This window comes from Pantherophis guttatus, chromosome 3 (assembly GCF_059756535.1).
Source record: "Pantherophis guttatus breed Tessera chromosome 3, ASM5975653v1, whole genome shotgun sequence".
In the NCBI taxonomy this organism is placed as follows: Eukaryota; Metazoa; Chordata; class Lepidosauria; order Squamata; family Colubridae; genus Pantherophis; species Pantherophis guttatus.
In genome coordinates, this window is record NC_142065.1 from 121,023,632 (window position 1) to 121,047,364 (window position 23,733).

Sequence of the window (23,733 nt, forward strand, 5' to 3'; positions counted from 1 at the left end):
ATGTTAATGGTTTAAACTCACCACAAAAAAGAAAGAAAGTATTTCACTACTTGAAACAATTTAAGAATGATGTTATTTGTTTGCAAGAGACACATATTAGATTATTAGACCAAAAATACTTGATAAATTCAACATTAGGTACACATTTTGTGGCATCAGCACCAGAGAAGAAAAATGGGCTAGTTATATATGTAAAGAAAGGACTACCAACTAATTTAATTGAGGCAGATACTCAAGGAAGATATATTGCAATTGAACTACTAACTCAGAGTGGAAAGATGCTTTTAATTGGAATATACGCACCTAATCAACAACAGGACAAATTTTATAAATTTTTACATACTAAAATAATACAATGGGACTATAAATCTTTTATTCTAATGGGTGATTGGAATGGAGTAATAGACACACAGAAAGATAAAAAAAGTTTATCAAAGATCTCAACACGTGCAAAATTACCTAAATCTTTTTTTGATATGATGGAAAATATGGAGCTGAGAGATATTTGGAGAGAGTGGAATGCTGATGAAAGAGATTTTACATTTTTTTCCGATAGACATCAATCCTTTTCTAGGATTGATTTTATACTAATCACAAATGATTTTTTTTCTAGGGTGAAGAAGACGAAGATATGTCCAAGAATCTTAACCGATCATAGTCCGGTCTGAGTGGAATTGGAACAGGAGAGGGGGGAAAGGAGGTCTTGGAGGTTAAATGAAAATTTATTTAGATATGAAGAAAATGTGAATGAGCTTAAAAAACAAATGAAAGAATTTTTTGCTATTAACATGCATAAGGGTACCTCTATGGAAATGGTATGGGATGCAAGTAAGGCCTACATGAGGGGAGCTTTAATACATATGAATAATAAACATAGATTAAAACAACAGAAGAAGCGGAAAGAGATAGAGGAAGAAATAAAAAAGAAAGAACAATTACTTATAATTAATCCAGGAGATAAGAAAGTAAAAGAAACAATAAATATATTACAAGAGCAATTCAATATGTTAATGGCTGATCAAGTGGCAACTAGTTTACAATATGCTAAACATAATACATTTTGTAATGCTAATAAACCAGGCAGGTGGTTGGTTTATGTGTTGAGGAAAAAACAGAAATCATGAGTTATTGGTAAAATAGAATTTAGAGGTAAGGAAGTTTATCAACAGAATATGATCAAAAAAGCCTTTTTAGAATTTTACACAAAGCTATATGCCAGTGATTCAATACAAGGTATAGATATAGATAGATACCTAACAGAAGAGAATATTTCTGAATTAACGTTAGACCATAGGGAAGGATTGAATCAGCCAATAACCTCTGAGGAGATTATTGCAGCAATTAAACAGTTAAAAACAGGTAAAGCTCCGGGAACAGATGGAATAACAGCTGTTTACTACAAGAATTTACAGTCTGAAATGGTAGAACCGCTTAGAGTTTTATTTTGTAAAATTCAATCGTGGGAGGAGTCCCACCCTCTTGGAGAACAGCTTTTGTTTCATTGATCCCGAAGGAAGATCAAAACTGTGCCAAACCTGAAAATTTTAGGCCAATATTACTTTTGAATACTGATTACAAAATCTTTGCCAAGATTAATAAGATACGTGACTCTGACAAAATAAAAGGAATTGTAAATAGACGGCAAGATTATAGATTAAGAGCATTTGCAGATGACTTGGTTGTTACTTTATCTCAACCTATAGAATCAGCTCCACACATGTTGGACATAATAAGTCAATATGGTAGGGTATCTGGATTTAAAGTAAATCAACATAAGACAAAGATGATAACTAAAAATATGTCTATATCTCAAAGAGAAGATTTAGGAAGAATAACGGGGTTTGAAATAGTTAAAAAGGTTAAATATCTAGGAGTATATATTGCAGCCTCAAATACAAAATTATTTAAAAACAATTATGAAGTTCTCTGGCAAAAAGTGCAGAAAGAAATGGAGAATTGGAAAAAGTTACAACTATCTCTACTGGGAAGGATAGCAGTAATAAAAATGAATGTATTACCCAGGTTTTTATTTTTGTTTCAAATGATATCAGTCCTTAAGAAAGATGGAAATTTGAGGGAGTGGCAGCAAGGGGTTAATACTTTTATTTGGGGTGGGAAGAAACCAAGAGTGAAATTGAAAATTATACAGGATATAAGTGAGAGAGGAGGTCTTAAAATGCCTAATTTAAGATTGTATTATGAAGCAGCTGTTTTATCACAAATTAGTGATTGGTTTAACTTAACTGAAGAGAGAATGTTAAATATAGAAGGTTAAGACCTGTTATATGGATGGCATACTTATTTGTTATATGAAAAAAAAGTGGATAAAGTGTTTAAGGGTCATATACTTAGAAATGCGTTGTTGAGGGTTTGGAAAAAGTATCAATATAAGATAAACTACAAGATACCTATATGGGCAAATCCCAGACATGCAATAGAAAATGTAAGTATAGAACAAAAACAGGAGGTGATTACTTATAAAGAACTTCTTTTTATGGAAAGGGGTAAACTGCAATTGAAATCTTTAAATGTACTGAAAGAAGAAGGGATAATTTATACTTGGTTTCAGTATGGTCAGCTTCAAGCTAGATGGAGGGAAGATCAAAAAATTGGTGTCATGCAAAGTGAAGAAAACCTGGTAAAACAGATTAGAGATCAAAGTCAGATGCATATTAAAAGGTTGTATAACGCTTTACTGGAAATAGATTCAGAAGCGGAATTGGTTAAGGATTGTATGATAAAATGGGCACAAAACTTTCAGGAACCAATGATGATAGAAACATGGGAAAAGATTTGGGTTAGAAATGTTAAGCACAAAACCTGAGAGAGAATTTTTATAAAATGTTTTATAGATGGCATTTAGATCCTAAAAAATTATCATGTATGTACCCGAACTTGCAAGCTAAATGTTGGAGATGTGAATGTGATGATGCAACTTATTATCACATATGGTGGACTTGTAAGAAAATTAAGGCATTTTGGATAAAAATTTGGTGGGTGATGCAGAACATTTTGAAAAAAAGGTTGAAATTTACTCCTCAATTGTTTTTATTGGGTATAACGATGGATTGTACAGCATTAGAGACTAAACTGATTTTAAACTTAATATCAGCAGCTAGGCTGTTGGTAGCGCAATACTGGAAGAAGGACTCTTTGCCTACTATTGAAGAATGGACATTGAAAGTAGCGAATTTAGCAGAAATGGCGAAAATTTCAGCGTATTTGAAGGACTATACACAAGAAAGATACATATCGGAATGGAGAAGAGGATTGATTATATTCAAAATAAGTATCAGACAAGAAAATATCAAATAGCTTATGAATGAATGTTAAATTCTAGCCATAGTGGAGTTAAGGTTTCAGGGGGGGATTTGGTAGTTTAAGAATAAGTTACCGTATTTTCCGGCGTATAAGATGACTGGGCGTATAAGACGACTCCCGAATTTTCCTGTTAAAATATAGGGTTTGGGCTATACTCGCCGTATAGGACTACCCCTCTTCCAACGCACACCAAATAAAAATTAAAAAACATCAACTGGCTCACCCACAATGTAAAAGCAGCTGTGCTAGACCCAAAATGGCCCCTGAAAGAAGCAGGAACCTCACACAGCCACAAAAAGCCCCCCCCCAAAAAAAACAACTTTCACACTTTACACACACACAACACAACACAACACAACACAACTGGCTCACCCACAATGTAAAAGCAGCTGTGTTAGACCCAAAATGGCCCCTGCAACAAGCAAGAACCTCACACAGCCACAAAAAGCCCCAAAACCCAACTTTCACATTTTACACACACAAAATTCCACATACAGCTTTGTGAGATTTTGTGTGTTTGTGTAGTTAGAGTAAAACACTACAGAAACACACTAAATCTCAGAAAGCTGCACAAATATTATTTTATTTTATTTTATTTTTATTTTTATATGAAAGCTAAATTTAAAACTTCCTAAACTTTAAATGGCTAGGTCTAAAAAAGAACAACTAAAAAAACCCCCCCATTAACTATTTTTTTTAAAGATCCCAAAGGGGAAAAAAACTTACCCAATAGAACAGGGGTCTCCAACCTTGGCAACTTTAAGACTTGTAGACTTCAACTCCCAGAATTCCTCAGCCAGCTTTGTTTTGCTGGCTGAGGAATTCTGGGAGTTGAAGTCCACAACTCCCTGTCTGCTTGATTGCAGGCGGGGAGTTGCTTGCTGATGGAATGGATTCAGGCAAGCGAAGCAAAGCAAGCGAAGCAAGGCAAGCAGCTAAGGTAAGCAAGCTGGAGGGGGAAAACTTTTTTCCTTCTCCATGGCTCTGGCGATCCCAGCTGAGTTGCCTGATTAGCAGATCGTCAGAGCTTGGATCGCCAGAGCCATTTAAGGCTCGTCAGAGTCTTTCGGGCTGGTCTGCCTGGTTACAGGAGAACGACACCGGGCGTATAAGATGACCCCCGACTTTTGAGAAGATTTTCATGTGTTAAAAAGTCATCTTATACGCCGGAAAATACGGTAGGTTAATTTAGCTTATGATTGTTAATTGAAATACCCTGTATTTTGCTCTGGGAAGTCTCGGGGGGAGGGTGGGATGGGAAGGGGGGTGGGGGTGGGGGGGAGGGAAAAAGGGTTGGGGGGAATATTGGGGGGGAAATTTTCTTTGTAAAACTTTTCAATAAAAAAAAAAAGATCTAAGATCCAGTATCATATAATGTGCGCTTTCTCAAGCATATTTAGCCACTTCCTCAATTAAAAAGAAACTCAGTTTGGTGTAACAATCAAAGCATTGGGCTAAAAATGGGAGGCCAGGAGTTCTAGTCCTGTCTTAGATTTAAAAATCCATCTAGCTGAGCTTTAGCTAGTCCTCTCTTACCCTATGAAGGAGCCAAAGCAAATTACTTACCAAAAAACTTGTCAAGAATATTGCAGGGACTACGGGTAGTCCTTGACTTATGACCACAACCAAGCCCGAGATGTATGTTACCAAGTGAGATGTTTGTTAAGTTTGAGTTTTGCCCCATGTTATGACCTTTCTTGCCACAGTTGTTAATTGTTGCAGTTATTAAGTTAGTAACACAGTTATACAAGTGAATCTGGCTTCCCCATTGATTTGTCTTGTCAAGGTTGCAAAAGGTGAACATGAACCCAGGACACAGCAACCGTCATAAATATGAATCAGATGCCAAGCATCTGAATTTTGATTATGTGACCATGGATATGCTGCAATGGTCGCAAGTGTGAAAAACAGTCATAAGTCACTTTCTTCAGTGCTGTTGTAACTTTGAATGGTCACTAAACAAACTGTTGTAAGTCAAGGACTATCTGTACAACATATTTTCCCAAATATATGTGAAATAGATTATTTAGTAAAACCAATATAAATGAATTTCAACAGCAATAAATACCATGAAAGGAAGAATAATATTGTTGAGACTTCCAGGACAGAGAAATTGATGATTGTCCCACACTAAATGGCTATGGGAGGAAACAAAGCTTTTCTTTTTCCTGGCTTTGTATTAAAGTCCAAACTAAAATATCTGATGCTAAGCTCTGCTTTGAGGTAATCATTACTGAGCCCTTGAATTTTTTTTTCTTAAATTAACATTTAATTTAGGTTAGTCTAATAAGAATGCTGCTAAAATGTAGATGGCACTGAAAATAATACAGTAACCTGAGTTCCATTAAACAAGAAAGTCTCTGGGCCAAACTTAATTCTTGGTGACTGAATGGATACATCCATGTTGGGCTACAGTGAAAAGGTTTCCCCTTGCCTTTTGGGATATTGCTTTGATTTCCCAATTTAGCCTACAGCCTTAGGATTTCCTTGATGATTCCCAGGTACAACCCTCCTTAATTTTTCTCAGGTTAGCCAAGGTTGGCTTTAACTTGTTATGTCCTGCAATAGATTAATTAAATAATTTCAACTATTGACCATACACCTCAGTTACAAGGTTGGCTACAAATAGAAAACAATAGCACCCAGTAAATGAAATGATGCCTACAGTAGGTAATACAGTTGCAGCCATTCTATTGAAGGTAATACTGCATTTAGAGTATTTAAAAAAGCAATTGGACTACTCAATTTATATTTTTCTATTGTATTCTTTGAATTTTTGGAATTATAGATTTTAACAAGCTTGTTTAAATAATGCTTTGCTATCTCTTCCTGTTTATATAATACTAAGGAACACTGCTCTAAAAATGAGCTCTCAAAACAGTATATATTTACTATGGAGAACAATGTTTTTTACAAACTCCTAAAATTGTTTATCATTCATATCAAGATGTGCCTACTGTTTCTATCCGGAACAGAATATCAATATCTTTATAGGGGTTACAGTCACCAGACAATAATCTATTTAAAACAATTACTTACATTGCCCATTCTAGTTTTTCATTTTTTATGGAGTTATACAGGGTCTGAAACAAGAACATAATATTACTAGAATATTTCTGAATATCTATTAATCATTATTAAATTTTCTGATATGGGAAATATTTTTACAGTTATCCTAATGCAGGGTATTACAGATAAAATTTGCACTTGCTCAGCATTCTGTGTACAAAAACTAGACATAGCCATTTTGCTTCAGCACTGAAGGCACAGGACAATATCTTTCATTTCCCAGGGACAATAAGCCAGATCAGTTTAGTTTAGAACAAGGTGTGCAATAGACATTTGTTCTTGAACACCCTCAAGCTGCCTCCTTTGTTTAATGGCCAGCCCTATATGGAAAAATAGATTTGAAGAGCTTGTTTATTTATTTTGTAACCATTATTCAGAGTATACGAGCAATGAATAATCAAGACATAATAAATGCTTTGGTTTTCTACTAGCATTTTTAGAACTATCTTACTGTTTTATCTTCATAGCTCTGGTTTTAAGAAGATTGTAACTGAAATAAAATTCTTCAATAATAATGGTCTAATTTAAGTGAGCTTTTTTTGTAAAGAACCAATTCTATAAGATAGCTAGCTGTTTGATATAAATCTATATTAATCATGTTAACAGTGGTACAGACTACATGACCATTCTGCATTACTTCTTAGATTTTACTTCTTGTAGAACCTGTTTTTTTTTTTGTTTTTTTTACTGTGAGAAGGGTATAGAAATAAACATCTGTTTGGAAAAACCTGTATAGCAATAACAGTGGAAACCGCTCAGAGAGGGCTGTAAAGCACTGTGAAGCAGTCTATAAATCTAAGTGCTATTGCTATAGAAGTCTTAGACTTATAGACTGCTTCACAGTGCTTTACAGCCCTCTCTGAGCGGTTTCCAGAGTCAGTACGTTGCCCCAAACAATCTGGGTCCTTATTTTACCGTCCTTGGAAGCATGGAAGGCTGAGTCAACCTTGAGCTGGTGAGAATTGAACTGCCGACTTGCTGGCAGCTGGCAGTCAGCAGAATTAGTACTGCAGGACTGCATCCTAACCACTGGGCCACCACGGTTCTTATATCGCTCTATTACACTTTACAGCCCTGTCTGAGCAGTTTACAGAGTGAGCATATTACCCTCAACAATCTGGATCCTCATTTTAGTGACTTTGGAAAGATGGAAGGCTGAATCAACCCTGAGCCCATAAGGACTGAACTCCTGGCTATGGGCCATTACATGACAAAGTGCAGTTAGAAATTAATATGTAATTGGAGCACATAGATATTTGACAATTGCATCATATTCTGATACTTTATGTTATCTCTATTTTCCTTTCCAAGTTTGTATTACTTCAGAAGGTAATAGAAGAAGCAATTTGAATGTGAGCAGCTTCCTACTTACACAAAATAAGTGCTTTAAATAAAAACTTTGTAGCACCCTTAAATCTTTTCAGGTGGTTTTCAACAGACAGAAGGCTTTAACATGAAAGACATTGGAATTCAGTACTTTCTATATTTGTAAGCTGAAGTAGTATAACATTTTTTCTGATGATTTGCATTGAGTTTCATCAATCTGAAGGCCTCTAGATGTCTTGACCTATAATTTCCATAATCTCCAAGCATCATGTCCATTAATTATGTAAACTGAATGATATGGATTATAGTCCAAGACATTTGTAGAACAGGGTGACAAAGACTGGTATAGACAATATCTTAAGAATGAAAATGAGAATTTGCAGGTGGAGCATGTAAGCAGTGCAGAGGTGGGTTCTGCTTACCTTTACTACCGGTTTGCAACAGGGCCGCGCACGCGCGCTTGCTTCGCTCACGCACACGCTCTTCTGCGCAAGCACAGAAGCATTTTCATGATGTCAGGGTCAGTGGGCGGAGCCTCCCACTGGTTTTACTACTGGTTCTATAGAACCGGTGCGAACCGGGGGTAACCCACCACTGAAGCAATGGTAGCTTATCATCCACTAATTTATGTGTAGTGTGAATAGGGTCTCGGCTTCAGCCCCCTGGCCTTTTATCAATCATAATGACTCATTTTGGGGCATAGCTTTACCTTTAACAGATCCTTTGCAAAATCTTTCCCATCATTTAGTCCATCCAGATTTGCTGTAAACTGTTGGCAGGACATCTTTTTCCCAATATTCTATAATGCAGAAGAGCAGATCACTGGACACCTTTTTTCAAAAAACCATAATGTTTTAAATATTACATGAAATATGTGAATATTCAGATAAATGAGGCAGATGTTTCCTATATAGCAATATTTCTCTAGAGATCAGGTCCAAAGTGCAGCAGAATGGAAAAGGAAGAAAAATAATAGAGTCATTTTATAAGCAGCTATCTTTTAAATGAATCAGGTTTGCATGTGAACATGAAGTGAACTAAAAGATTCTATTCCTGAAAACTTCCCAGAGAAATGAGAAAAAGGATTCCTTATTGTAATCTCACTGGCCTCTTTCCTTAAAATCAGTTTGAAAAGCCCTTTTCATCTAGTACTGCATCATGGGACTCCAAAGTGCTTAACTGATAAACTATCAAAACCAGAAGCTTACCTGGAGGTGGAGGAGAGGCAATGACCTGTCCTAAGCCATTTCAAACAGTTGTAGTCCCTGTTCACATATTGCTGAGAGGTTCCTATAACATATCTAGTATATTTCCTTATGCTAGATATGTAAAATATTTTACATTACGGCTTAAAAAATATTCAGATCAGGGAATAACTTCAAACATACTTCCCAAATTAATTTAACAAATAGAAAATCACCTGATACAGTCTTCTAATGATTTTGATGATTAAAACATTCCCATGTAGGCACAGAAGCTGCATTTTTCATTCATGCAGAAATCTGAATTGTATTGATCCGACATAGTGATTCAGTTGAGATATATAAATTGGATCAATTTTCTAAATAATTCAAACAACTGACTGACTTCCTGAATTTTCACACAACCATAATTCATAATTAGTGCAGAGTATAGGTATACCACTGGCATGGCATGTAAGGATACAACATCTCACACATGTAATCAGAAGCTGAGGGTGTTGCTGGGTGGAATGGGACTGTTTGCCTCGTACCCTTGGCTGCGCCTGCCAAGGGTTCTGTCTCCAGCCATTCACTCCTAATATTTCTCCTTGGCTGACATGCCCCTAGCTGTTCGCCCTGGCCAATGGGCCCCAGCCCCTCCATCCCAGACACTTTGGCGCAGCCCATTGGACGACATACTGTTTGTCCTGGGCTTTTAGTCCCCCAGGACACTTAGCCGCCAGCCAATCTGGCTGCCAATACTGGCAGCCAGAAGCCCCCATGCAGAAGGGGAGGGGGGGTGGAAGCTCCCCTGTACCTGATCGTGCCTCTCTGATAATGAACAAATGGGAAGGGAAGAGCGGGGGGGGGCAGCCAGCTTCATCCAAAGATAGGGGGAGGGGGTAGAAGCTCCCCTGTACCTGATGATGCCTCCCTGATAACGAATGAATGAACAGGAAGTGAAGAGTGGGGATGGGGGGCAGCCAGCTTCATTCAAAGGAGTTTTTGTTTCTGGTGGATATCCTAGCCTTAGAAGGAGAGAGGGAAGGAGGAAGGGAAGTGGGGGAGAGAAAGATAGAGAGAAGGGAGACAAGAAAGAAAAGAAAGAAAGGAAAGAAAGAAAGAAAGGGGGGAAGGGAGAAAGAGGGAAGGGAAAGTGAATGAGATATGGATGGATGAAATTCCCAGAAAAGGGAGAGAGTTTACTAGGCAAGGCTGCCATGCAGAGGAAAGCAGAGCTAGTCCTTGACTTATGACAACAATTAAGCCCAAAATTTTGGTTACTAAGCAAGAGCGTTATTAAAGTGAGTTTCGATGCATTTTACTCAATCCATCCTCCAACAGTGGATATCAATCACTGTGGACCAGATTGAAAATTTGAGAGCAAAGGCCTGCCGGATCATCAGTGATTGACACACTTGTAAGGGAAGGGTAAGGGATTTACTGTATGTCCACCATTGAGCCTCAAATCTCTGTTGCGAGACAGCTGTTCAGTGAGCTATCTCCCACCATTGTTAAGCAAATAGCTGCAGCTTTTAAGTAAGTCACATGGTCGTTAAATGAATCCAGCTTCCCTATGGATTTCGTTGGTCAGGTCGCAAAAGGGGATCATGTGACTCTGGGACACTGAGGCCGTCATAAGCAAGAGTCAGTTGCCAAGCATCCAAATTTGGATCATCTGACCATGGGGATGCTGCAATGGTCATTAAGTGTGTAAAACATAAATAAATCCCTTTTATTTATGTTTTTCATAAATAAAAGGGATTTATTTATAAATCCCTTTTTCCAATGCCGTTGTACAATTAGGTACAGGGGAGCTTTCACCCCCTCCCCTTCTGCACAGGGGCTTCTGGCTGCCAGCTGTTGTGACTCTGACCCCCGAGCCTGTCCTAACAGAGGGAGAGGACTCAGAAGGTGAAGGAGAGGATTTGGCAAGGCCTCCCTCTCTAGGACCCTCCTCTCTGGCAATGCCTCAGGTTTCCTCCGAAGGCCAAGAGATATGCCAGGAACAAGGCACTTCGGAGCAGCTGCAGATAGAGAGTGAGGGGAATGAGTTTTGGCTGGATCCCAGACAGCGTCGGAAGGATAAGCACGCGCAGCAGAGAAAGAGGCGTGGGCAGGCCAGAGATTGAGCTGAGTCACTGGACCACATCCCACAAGGGATAAAAGCGGGTGTGTTGGCTATTCAGGCCTTGTGATGGACAAATTGAAAAGCTTGGAAGTCATATCATGTTTCTAGAACCCTGTTAGAATCTCTTTTTGGATTTCTTCGGACTGGACTTTGACAATTCTTTGCTTTGTGGAATTAATTTGGTATATCGGACTGAGGAGTAAAAACCTCCCTTAGTGAGTAAAATTTCTTGGCAGGCAGTTCATGGTTCGCTGCCAAGACTGTTATCTTAAAGGAATTCCTGACTGTTTGATTCATTAACTCCTGGCTGTCTGTTTGTGTGCGTGCATGCGACGGGGACAAAACATCAGCATTGGCAGCCAGATTGGCTGGCGGCTAAGTATTCTGGGGGGCTAAAAGCCAGGGACAAACAGTATGTTGTCCAATGGTCTGCGCTGAAGTGTCTAGGGTAGAGGGGCTGGAGCCCATTGGTCGGGGCGAACAGCTAGGGGCATGTCAGCTGAGGAGAAATGTTAGGAGTGAATGTCCAGAGGCGGAACCCTGGTGACCAAACAGGCGCGGCCAAGGCAGGCAAACAGTCCTAAACCCGTTGCTGGGTGTGATACTGGTACTGTACACCTGCATGCCTGCCATCCCTGTCCTACTGTTCCCAATTATATGTAATCACTTTATGTGTTTATGGCTATGTTTTGCCAATTTATATCCTTTTTTTTATGCCAAAATTTTTTCATGTGTCCATGTCTGTGTCTATTTTGTTACTTGTTTTCTTATTTGTTGACAGATGAATAACAACAACAACAATAACAACAACAACAATAATCATGGGAACCCTCATTTTAGGAGGCAGTTGTGGCTTGTTAAATCTGAGCAAATGCCAGAGGCGGCCTCCAGTAAACATTCAACACATGTTGAAATGGGGTGCTATGGGGTGCTATGGGGAAGACTACTAGTCCTCACTTAATGATGGTAATTAGGACCAGAATTCCCATCATTCAAACGAGGTGGTTGTAAAACATGATGCCACATGATCCCCATCCCTTAATGATGGCAATCCCAGCAGTCCTGGTTACTATCAATAAACCAGGATTACCGACTCTTAAGTGAGGACTTCATTTGACTGGGATTTCCAACTTCTTGCTGGCTTCCAACAAAGTCATTGGCAACTTACTAGCAGGTGGCAAGCAGGTGACTGCTATGGAGTGCAGTCAGATGGGAGGGTGCTGCGATGCAAGTACAGGTGGGGGGATAGGTGGCACGGTGCAGCATGACTGTGAGCAAGTGGGAAGAGTTGCTGCAGCATAAATGTGGCTGGGCAAGCAAAAGGTATATACTTTGGCTTGGCATGATCAGGGCCAGGAAGGGGGCTGTGTGCTATGGAGTACAAGTTCCTATGGGGAGGGATGCTACAGGCAGATACACACTATGGAATTTCAGATCCCAGGATCTCGTACTCGGTATTAGGGCTCCACGAGAGAAAAATGGGCAGCAATTTAGAGGAGTGACTTGAAACCTTCCCTGCTGGCTTTGACTTTGCTTGGCAAGCCAGCAAGGAAGGTTGCAAATGGCCATCATGTGACTGAGAGGCTATAACTGTTGTGAATGCAAAATGGTTGCCAAGTGCCCAAATCGTGATTATGTGGCAATTGGGGTACTACAGCAGCTAGAGCATCAAGTATCGGTCATAAGTGCCACTGTTCAGCACTGTTGTAACAGTGAATGAGTTTGTCTGAACGAGTAACCCAAGGACTACATTTATACAGTTTGTGGTGCTTATTCCTTAAGAACCATGCTGAATAAGTATCTTATGCTGAAATAATTAAAGGGGAAAATACAGACTGGAAACAAGGAATATAGCCCAGAATAAGACTTTTTTATGGTCATGAGAATATCCCAGGATTTCAGGTATTGCACTTTGTCTCTTCTTTTCTTCATATTGTTTTAACTGCTTGTTATTTACACAGCTATAGCAAAATGTCTTTTATCATACAGATAATAAGGAAAACATTCAATTGTTTCTTCTAATTGCCTACCTGCCTGCCTGCCTTCTAGATTTCTGAAGAAATTTACAGATCTGTAAACTCCCAAATTGTTTCACCAGATGGCAGCACTGTCCTACCTTTGTCTGTGCTTGGAAGTGATGCAGAGTCAGTTCATAACTGAATGTGAGACCACCAGAGAATCTGAGGCCTGTAAAGTAGACTGGGAAATTGAAAAACATACAGGACAGCAGTAACGACACACCACTGCTGTGCTGCTGCCAGGTAAACTGCATGGATTTTCAGGAGATAAATTTGACTAGTGGGTGTCTACCTTTTGTATTTAATCTCTCTATATAAAGTGATCTCAGCCAGGAATAAACAGCTCCGTGCACAGAACACTCCATCCATGGAGTGTCTGTTTTCAGACAATCGATGCATGGAGTGAAATTTTTAAGCTCCATAGGGTTTGCTTCATCAGAATCCAGAACAGGGCAGGTACTTTGGACAGAATCTGAAAAGCCTGATATGCAGTTGTGGAATTAGAAGCAATATTTGTAAAATTAGCTTACTTTGGAGATAGCTGGTGTGTCTATGAGTGTCCTTTCTCAACTTTTTAAAATAATTTAGATGCACACACAAGCACTTGTTGCTTAAATGGCACAATTTTGCACTTCCATATTGCATTATTGTGACCAAATAATGGTGCATTGCCAGATGTGGACAACATTGGAAGAAGCTGTAAGATGAAAAGAATGCCTGTGCTGTTTCAGACAAGTAGGTGAGTATGCACAGGATCCTTTTTTAAACTTAAAAAAAGACCCACCACTTGGTTACCTCCAAGGTAAGATACCTCTTCCCCTCTTCAGGGCTCTTACAGAAATTTATTTCCTGTGAAAGAGAAGGAAATACTAATGGAAATTTTAATTTATGTGGTGAAGGATTGAGTCTAACAAAAGCAGCATATGAAGAGATATGCTTTCATTTTTATAGCCTCAGTGTCAAGACCGATTCGCACTTTCACCTACATTGCTTCTTTGCTCTCAGGTTGACAATAACAGGGAGGGGGGTGGTTGGAATGCAAGGGAGAGAGAATAGTATTCAAGCATCTGTCGGTATCGTGCTGGCATTCAAGCATCTGTTGGGGTCATTGCTGGCATCCCAAGGAAACACTGAGCAGATGCCCTAGTGTTGCAGATTCATAAAAGAAGAACAAAATGAACATGCGTGGTGGACACTTTGGCGGACACTTTGGACTGTAGGTCCACACCACAAGCACTGAGCCAGCCGAAGCCAAGAAAACCACCTGCGAAGCTGAAAGAAAAAACATGGGCAACTCAAAAGGTCATGGAGGTGTCTCCCCAATCCAGCAAAGGGGAGGGAACTCCAACCCATGTCAAGCCCAGCCTGGTCTTCTATGAGAGCGACAGCAAAGAGGAAGACTACCCAATGGTAAGTGGCACCATCATCCCCATAATGACCCAGGTAGAGATTTTGGTGCCCTCCTCGGGAGTAAGGGGGCCTTACTTCCTCATGACCTTATTGGACTTGGGTTGCACTCGGTCCCTAATTAGCATCCAGACAGTGGAGAAGCTAGGACTGAGGAGTTTAAGATAGCCCATGGAGTTCTCTCAGTTAGATGGTTCTCTTACAGGATGCCAACAACCTGCCTAATGGAGCCAGTGATCCTCAGGGTTGGGACCCATGTAGAGACTATTCATTTTATTGTGGTTCCTGGAATGACTAAGGGCATGGTCCTAGGACTTGCTTGGTTGAGGAAATGGAACCTGTCAGTAGATTGGGACAGCAACAAATAGTGAATGAGAAAGAAAATAGTTAATTGGCAGGAATCAGTGAAAGCACCAAATGCCAGCCACGAGTCTGTGGTTAGGAAAGTGAAAGCAGAGTTAGTGAATACACTAAAGGGAAGCGAAGAGTTAGAGCCACTCATTCCGAATGAATACCACAACTTAGCAGAGATGTTCAGTGACAGGGAATTGGACACCCCATCACCCCACAGACCGTGCTATTGAAATCTTGCCCAGAGCTAAATTGCACAAGCCGAAGATGTATTCCATGACACTGAGGGAGATGGAAGAACTTCAGGGGTTTATAGACAGGGGATTTATCTAGCCCGTGAAATCAAGGATGGCTGCCTTTGTACTTTTCAAGGAAAAGAAAGATGGCTCTCTTGGGCGGTGTCTGGGTTGAATTGTATCTGCGTGGAAAATATGTATTTGCTCTCCCTCATGAGGGACATGCTGGGCTACCTATCCAAAGGGAAAATTTTCACTAAGGTGAACTTGAGAGAAACATAATGCCGAGTGAAGATTAAGGAGGGGGATGAGTGGAAAACCGCATTTAATTGCCCTTTGGGTTGCTACCAGTTTTGGGTGATGCCATTTGGGCTGCAAGAGGCACCAGTAAAACTCATGCAGTTGATAAACAAAGTCCTGCACAAACATCTGTATAAAGGGGTGCTGGTGTACCTAAATGTCATTCTAATTTACACTGAAACCACAGAAAAGCATGTAAGAATAGTGAGGGCAGTACTTGAGAAGCTAAGAAAAGTTGTATGCCAAGCTCTCTAAGTTTCACAAGACCAGCCTAGACTATCTGGGTATCGCATCTCTAAGGATGGGGTGGAAATGCATTCAAGGTATGGACAGACCACAAGAACCTGCAGGCACTGAAGACCCCAAGGAAGCTACCCCCTAAGCAGGTCTGGTGGGCTTGGTATTTTAACTGCTTCGATTTCACCCTTCGCTATTTATCAGGGGGAAAGAACTTCTTAGAAGATGCCCTCTCTCAGATGCCCCAGTACAGGAGTACCCGAGAGAAAGTAGTTATCCCATCCAGGCAGCTCACAGTGCCAGTGCTTGTGTAGCAGCAGTGAACAGTCTCTCCGCAGCTGGCTGGCGATGCAACTGCTAAAAGATGCCTTGGGGGTGGGTGAATAGTTCCAGAGACATAAAGATGACCTGATGGCAAAGGGGGGAGGGGCTTGGCATGGAAGAGGAGTAAATTGTATGTCCTAGCCAGCCAGAGAAGCTTGGTCCTGCAAAGGAGCCATGACACAAAACCCACAGGGCATTTTGGGTTTGTGAAGAAAGTTGTCCTGTGTGTGCCTCCATGAAACGCCTACCTGGGAAGCCTCCAATCTTGCTACAATCGGTAGCCAACCCAGCTAACCATGGGAGGAGATCCATGGAGTTGCCTAAGAATGCTGGGAACACAGTAATTTAAACTGTCATTGACTTGTTCTTGAAGGAAGCACACTATGTAGCATGCCTGAGGATTCCTTCAGCTCGGGTCCTAGCCAAGATGTTTGTGCAGCATATCTACAGACTACATGGAGTCCCACAGCACATTATCTCAGACCAGGGGGTGCAATGGATTGGGACTTCAGGCTCCCACCCTTGGCCACACCTCCTTCACTTCCTGCCTCCCGCCTCAGCCAATTTACAGCCAGATTTCCTCCTCTGCTGGCCCTCCCCCAGTCATTTGCCATAGCCAATGGACCTCCATCCCTCCATCCCACACCCTTCAGCCCAGCCCATTTGCAGACATACTGTTTGTCCAAGGCCTTTGGCCACCCGGGACAATTAGCTGCCACCAAAATGGGTGGCAGGCAGAAGCCATGGTGCTTCTACCTGCCAGCATGTAATGCACGATAGGCATTTGGAGGGACTGTGGGGCTATGAGGGAAGTGCAGCAGCCAAACGGTGGTGGGGCATGGCTTCAGGAACAGGGGAAAGCGGCTTCTGGCATGGGGGGATGCGGCAGCAAAATGGCAGAGGCTCATGGTTTCAGGCGTGGGGGAAAGCGGCTTCTGGCATGGGGGGGGCGCAACAGCCGAACGGCAGTGATGCATGGCTTCTGGCGTGGGTTAGGGTAAGGAAGGAAGGGGAGGGAGGGAGATTGCATTATGCCTTGCCCCCCCCAGCTCTTGCCCCCAGCTCCATGGAAGGCTGCAAGAAGCTCCAATCTCAACTTCTCTCATCACTCGCTCTCTCATCTCTCTCGATCTTTTCCTCCCCAATGTCACAGCCTGCCTGTATGTCTTCTTCCTCACCATCCCTCTTGCAGCATTTTGTGGTTATTTATTTTTCTGTTTTAGTTGCTTTTATTTTCTTTTTGAATAAACCATACATGTCAGGATCCAGCTGCTGCCAAGGTCCCATCCAGCACCCCAAATATTCCCTATCACCAGACACCACACCCAGACCCTGAGCTATCCTTCCTTCCTTCCTTTCCACTCTCCCTCCCTCCCTTGAGGAGTCAAAATGGGAAGCCCCCTGGCCCCTGCTGCCTGCTTATTGTCTGCTCTGCCTGGAGCCACCGACAGCTTTTAAAAAAACCTGTGGAGCAGCACCTTCCTTTTTTTCCCCCCACCCTCCCCTCATTTGCCTCTGCTCATGGATTCTGGCCTCCCGCCTCATACCACCCTGTACTGCCCCTGCCTGCCTGACACCAAACAAACAGTGGGCCTCCTGGTCCCCACCAGAAGCTGCTTTACCCCCACAATTGAAGCTGTGAGCCTCTGCCGTTCGGTTGCCGCAGCCCCCTATGCCAGAAACCGCTTTCCCCCATGCCTGAAGCCCTGCACCACTGCCATTAAGCTGTCGCACCCCCCATGCCAGAAGTTGCTTTCCCCACACCTGAAGCCATGAACCTCTGCCATTTGGCTGTCATGCCCGCCATGCCAGAAGTTGCTTTCCCCCGTGCCTGAAGCCATGCCCCACCACCATTTGGCTACTGCGCCTCTTCCATTGCCTCACAGCCCCTGTGATCTCCTATCAGCCATCACATACTGGCAGGCAGAAGCACCATGGTTTCTGCCTGCTACCTAATTGGGTGGAGGCTAAAGGCTATGCAGCCAAAGGCCTGGGACAAAAGGTATATTGGCGAATGGGCCAGGCTGAAGAGTGTGGGGCAGAGGGCTGGAGGCCCATTGGCCAGGGTGAATGACTGGGGGAGAAGGAAATCTGGCTGTAAAAGGGCTGAGGCAGGAGACTGGAGGCGAACGAGCAGCCAAGGATGGGAGCTTGAAGGTCGTAGACCTGGGTGCAGTTCATGTTAAAGTTTTGGTGGGAGTATTTGAAAATGATAGGCTCCTCCCAGGGACTTAGCTTTGCCTATCATCCTAGTACCAATGGAGCTGAATGTATTAATTCAATGGGAACCATACCTGCACTGTTGTGTAAATTATCAGCAAACTAATTGGACCAAACTCCTGCCTTTCGCAGAGGTGGCATATAATAACTCAGTGCAGAGAAGTACAGGTTTTACCCCTTTCAAAGTGGCTACAGGAACTGAGTTCATGCCCATGCCAGAGCTATCATGGGGGACCCCATCCTCAGTGTCACTAGCCGAGTAGATGGCTACTCTGAAAGCCAAGTAGGATTCCGTGTGTGAGGCATTGAATAAGGCTAGGGAGAGTCAAAAGAGGCAAGCAGATTGGAAAAGAGCCTCCCAGGGGGAATTGTAAAAAGTTAGGTCCCAAATATATAGGGCTTTTCCAAATCATCCGGACTGAAAATCCGATGGCAGTTGAGTTGTGATTGCCAAAAAGCCTTAGGTGGGTTCAGCCAGTATTTCATTGCATCTTTTAAAACCATTTTGAGACTCTGAATTGAGACCAGTCAAAGAACCTCCTCCTCCTCCTATCCTAGTTAGGGGAGAAGAACACTATGAGGTCAAAAAGTTACTTGCTTTCAGATGCCACAAGGGAAAACTACAATATATAGTGTTGTGGAAAGGCTACCCGTTAGCAATGCGTGGCTGCTCCAGATGTTAGGGCAGCTAGGTTAGTTCAGAAGTTTCACAATAAATACCCTCAATGGCTCCAATAGGGATTGCAGTGGTAGCTGCTTGTTAAGTAATAATGTATATATGTTTACTATTGTTTCAGGTCTAGCCTTCTTCGGGGGGGTTGGCATGTCAAGACTGATTCACACTTTCACCTACACTACTTCTTCGCTCACAGCCTGACAATAACAGGGAGGGGGTGGTGGTTGGAATGCAAGGGAAGGAGAATGATATTAAAGCATCCATCAGACCGTGGGACATTGCTGCCATCCCAAGGACCCACCAAGCAGATGCCCCAGTGTTGCAAACTGTTTCCCATAACAAAATGAACATGTGTGATTGGTGGACATTTTGGATTGTGGGTGGCCCATAGGAAAAAGGGAGAATTAACTACACTTGCTTTTGTGCGGTAAACCCTAGAGCTGGTTTTGCTTCTTCTGTGCCAATGTGGTTTATTTAGCAAAGTTTATACTTTTGATAAAAATAATGTCCCAAGAGTTTCTTTTCCTGGATTTGCAACCTGGACAGTTGACACACAGAACTGTAAAAACAATATCAATAATAGTTAACAGAAGAAAACAATGGGGAGCTGTAAACAGTGTTCTATAAAGTCATTCCCACACTCAATTTCAGTTTTTACTCCTGGAACTTTACTCACAAACATTAGGATAAAGCTTTTATAAAAAGATGAAACATTGTAGATTGGTGGCAGGATTTTGAATTCTTTGTTTTAAAATTTCTGATTTTAACAGAAATGTTCCTTACTTTGCTGTGAATTTAAGAAATATGATGAAATTTAGAGCATTGGCAACATCTTCAATGGGGACACTGATATTAAAATTCAAGTAAGCAGTCCAAAGGTTTTGGAAAACTATGTTTACAAGGAGCTAGGAAGTTTTCTCTGACATTCAATCAGAAGCTGCTTTTTATGACTTAAATCAATGACTTCATTGTCTGCACTCCAAAACAAGAGAGATTGGGATTTGATCTTTTTTGAAATATTTTTTAGGTATTTAAGGAATCCTATGGTGTCTCTACTCAGTTATCTTTTCCAGAGCAAAATGGATCCAGATAAATAACCCTTTCTTCATAGGGTTCAGTTTCTAGTTCCAAGGTACTCTTTGTCACCCTATTCAGAACTGTTCCAGTTTCTCCAAATCCTCTGTAAAGTGTGGTGCCCAGAACAGGACAGCGCTTGAGCAGGATTGGAAGAATAACATTGCCTAATAATGATGTGCCACTTTTGACTAGGTGGTTGCCCAATAAAAATACATTCAATAAAACAAATAAGTAAAGTTAACCCATTAAGGTTAAGTTAGCTCTGGCTCATGTGAAATTTGTAATCAGTAATAGTGTGTGTGTGTGTGTGCATGCCTACGATTCAGTGTTGACTTCTGGCAATTGCAATTTTCTTGGCAAGATTTTGAAAGTGGCTTGCCATTGCTTCCTTCCTAAAACTGAGAATCACTGGCCCAATGGCACCCAACTAGGTGGAATTAGAACTCAGTTTCCCAGTTTCTAGCATGGTACCTTAACCATCAAACTAGCTATCTAAGGTCTGCATTACCAAGTCTGGCATCCCAATTACTTCAGGTGACAGTTCTAATTGGCATCAATTTGTTTCGAATCCTCACAGTAATGAGTCAACAACTTTCAAAGTTGTTCTTTGTCTTCCTGCAAGGTTCAACTTCATCTTACTCTACAATGCTATTTAAAATGCGGCAAAACTCACTTAACAAATGTCTCACTTTGCAAGAGAAATTTTGGGTTCAATATGGTTGTAAGTCGAGCACTACCTACCTAGTATATAATTTCATAGTATAAATGATATGATAAAGTTAGAGTATGCTATGTTTTATGTTAATTCACATGTGGGGAAAGATAGACAATGAAAACAGGTGAAAAAAGTAAAAAACTTTTTCCAGGAAAAATTCAGCATATGCAGCTAGTGGAAAGTAGCAATTTTGATGCATTCACAATAAGACACACATGACTTCCAGAACAACAGAATATTCTCATGTACACCAGATAAAGCAACAAGACACCATGGGGGAAAAAATAGAAGGTGTGAGAAAAATGCAAAGATGGCTCTGGCCAAACTTGGATAGAAAGCATAAAAATATACACAAATAATAAATGTGGCTATCTGGATACATTTCAATCTATTTTCAGTCTTGAGTAAGGCATGGAAACAACTCTGATTATACTTTCCAGTGACAAGATAGGAAAGGGGAGAAGATGCCTTCATGGGTTTCCTTGATTTCCCATTGTCCTTCAATATCATTGAACATTATGCTGTTTGGGGCCACCTGCTCTAAATTAGTTCTTCCTAAAGCAGAGGTGGCAAACTATGGCCCCTTTATGACTTGTGGACTTCAACTCCCAGAATTCCTGAGTCAGCATGGCTAGCTCAGGAATTCTGGGAGTTGAAGTCCACAAGGGCCATAGTTCCTTATCCCTGTCCTAAAGGGACAGTTGTAGAAGGGCGGAGAGATTGGGTCCCAAATTCCTCATTACACTTTCCCTGCTCCTGTTTAACATCTGCATGGGTCAGCTCATCTATCAACATGGCAGTAAGGTCACTAGTATGCTGCTGATTATAACTTGACAGTGAGCCAATCAAATGGTATCATTAAAATGCTGTTCGGATGTCTGGAGGGTGCTCAGGCCTAGATGGAGAGGAACGGATTAAGGTACGACAAAGTGGCTCTGGATTTGAAAGCCATCCAATTACAGAGTGATACCATCTTTAGTGCAGGATAGGGTTGTGCTCTTCCCAGCAGAACTGGTTTGTACCTTGGGAGTTCTAAACTCATATGTCCTGCCCAATGAGTAGATAGCAGTTGAGGCAAGTAGTACCAGTAAAGTACCGGTTGTCCCCTTTAAAGCTCTTATTTATTTTTATTTATTTATTATTTATTAATTTTATTTCTATAGGGCCCTTCTCCCGGAGGACTCAGGGCGGTGTACAGCCTGACTAAAAGGACAAAGACAGACAAAATTTAAAATTATTAAAATTATTAAATGATAGGCTCAATTTAAAACCCCAAATTTAAAATCCCATTTTTAAAACCCAATTAAAATCTTTACCTTGATAGCCCAGCCTGGCGGAACAACAAGGTTTTGAGGGCACAGCGAAATACACGGAGATCAGAGATTTTACGAATTTCTGGGGGCAGCTCATTCCAAAGGGCAGGGGCTCCCACAGAGAAGGCCCTCCCCCTGGGTGTCGCCAGCTGACATAATTTGGCCGATGGCACCCTGAGGAGACCCTCTCTGTGGGAGCGGACTGGCCGGTGGGAGGCTACTGGTGGCAGAAGACGGTCTCAAAGGTATCCAGGTCCAATGCCATGGAGCGCTTTAAAGGTGGTGACCAACACCTTGAATCGCACCCGGAAGACCACTGGGAGCCAGTGCAGCTCACGCAGGAGGGGTGTCACGTGGGCACAACGAGTTGCGCCCATAAACACCCGCGCGGCCACATTCTGGACCAGTTGGGTGCTTTTCAAGGGGAGCCCCATGTAGAGAGCATTGCAGTAGTCCAGTCGGGAGGTGACAAGGGCGTGAGTGACTGTGCGCAAGGCATCGCAGTCCAGAAAGGGCTGCAACTGGTGGATCAGGCGAACCTGATAAAAAGCTCCCCTGGCCACAGCCGTCATATGTTCTTCTAAAGACAGCTGTGCATCCAGGAGGACACCCAGTTTGCGAGCCCTCTCTGTGGGGGGTAAAGACTCACCCCCCCAATAGTCAGCGATGGCGCTAGCTGACTATATCGCGACGCCGGGAACCACAGCCACTCAGTCTTGGAGGGGTTGAGTCTGAGCCTATTTCTCCCCATCCAGACCCGCACAGCCTCCAGGCAGCGGGACATCACATCAAGGGCATCGTTGGGGTGGTCTGGGGTGGAGATGTACAGCTGAGTATCATCAGCATACAGATGGACTCTCACCCCAAAACCACGGATGATCTCACCCAGCGGCTTCACATAAATGTTGAACAGAAGGGGCCCCATGCAAGGCGCCACGAAGTCGACCTCTGCCCCCCTGTCAACACGAACTGCGAGCGGTCGGAGAGGAAGGAGGAGAACCACTGCAAAACGGTGCTCCCTATTCCTAACCCCCTCAACTGCTGCAGCATGATACCATGGTTGATGGTATCAAAAGCCTCTGAGAGATCTAACAGGACCAGGACAGAGGAGCAACCCCTGTCCCGAGCCCTCCAGAGATCATCCACCAATGCAACCAATGCCGTTTCAGTGCTGTACCCCTGCCTGAAGCCTGACTGGTACGGGTCCAGATAGATAGCTTCATCTAGGTGCCCGGGCAGTTGTCGTGCCACCACACTCTCAACAACATTCTCCACAAAACGAAGGTTGGAGACCAGACGGTAGTTGGCTAATTCATCCAGGTCCAGGGAAGGCTTCTTAAGGAGGGGCCTCACCACCGCCTCTTTCAAGGCAGTGGGAAAGGCACCCTCACTCAGAGAAGCACTTATAATCCCCTGGAGCCAGCCTCGTGTAACCTCCTGGGAGGCCAGTACCAACCAGGAGGGACACGGGTCCAATAAACATGTGGCGGCACTAATCCTACCCAGAACCCTGTCCACATCCTCGGGAGCCACAGGATCAATGGTGCAAATCAATTATACTAAAAGCAAGATGCTAATTTTTTTGCAAAGCAACCTGAAAGCATGCCTGGCACTTAAATAACAATAGATTATGTTAAAATATTTAAATTCTGGGCCATCATTTCTCATAGCTCTACCATGCACAGCACATCAAAATTAGGTGCAAAAACCAATAGCAGGAACACCATTTTCATTTTGCCAGGGAAGGGCGGGGGGTGCACAGCATATTCCAGGACTGAAAAAAATATGCACTGGATTAAGGCATTGGGACCATTTTATTCCTTTCCCCCTC

The 23,733-nt window shown here is 42.2% G+C and overlaps 1 protein-coding gene across 1 annotated transcript in view; it reads right to left on the minus strand.

Annotated features, from left to right (window-relative positions):
• PSD2 (pleckstrin and Sec7 domain containing 2) overlaps positions 1 to 23,733 on the minus strand; it is a 172,716-nt gene that overhangs the window by 50,958 nt on the left and 98,025 nt on the right. The window contains exons 8-9 of the mRNA XM_034411681.3: positions 8,426 to 8,515; positions 6,361 to 6,404 (exon numbers count right to left, since the gene is read on the minus strand). Of these exons, the coding sequence (XP_034267572.1) occupies positions 6,361 to 6,404; positions 8,426 to 8,515 (134 nt within the window). The remainder of the gene's footprint in view (positions 1 to 6,360; positions 6,405 to 8,425; positions 8,516 to 23,733) is intronic.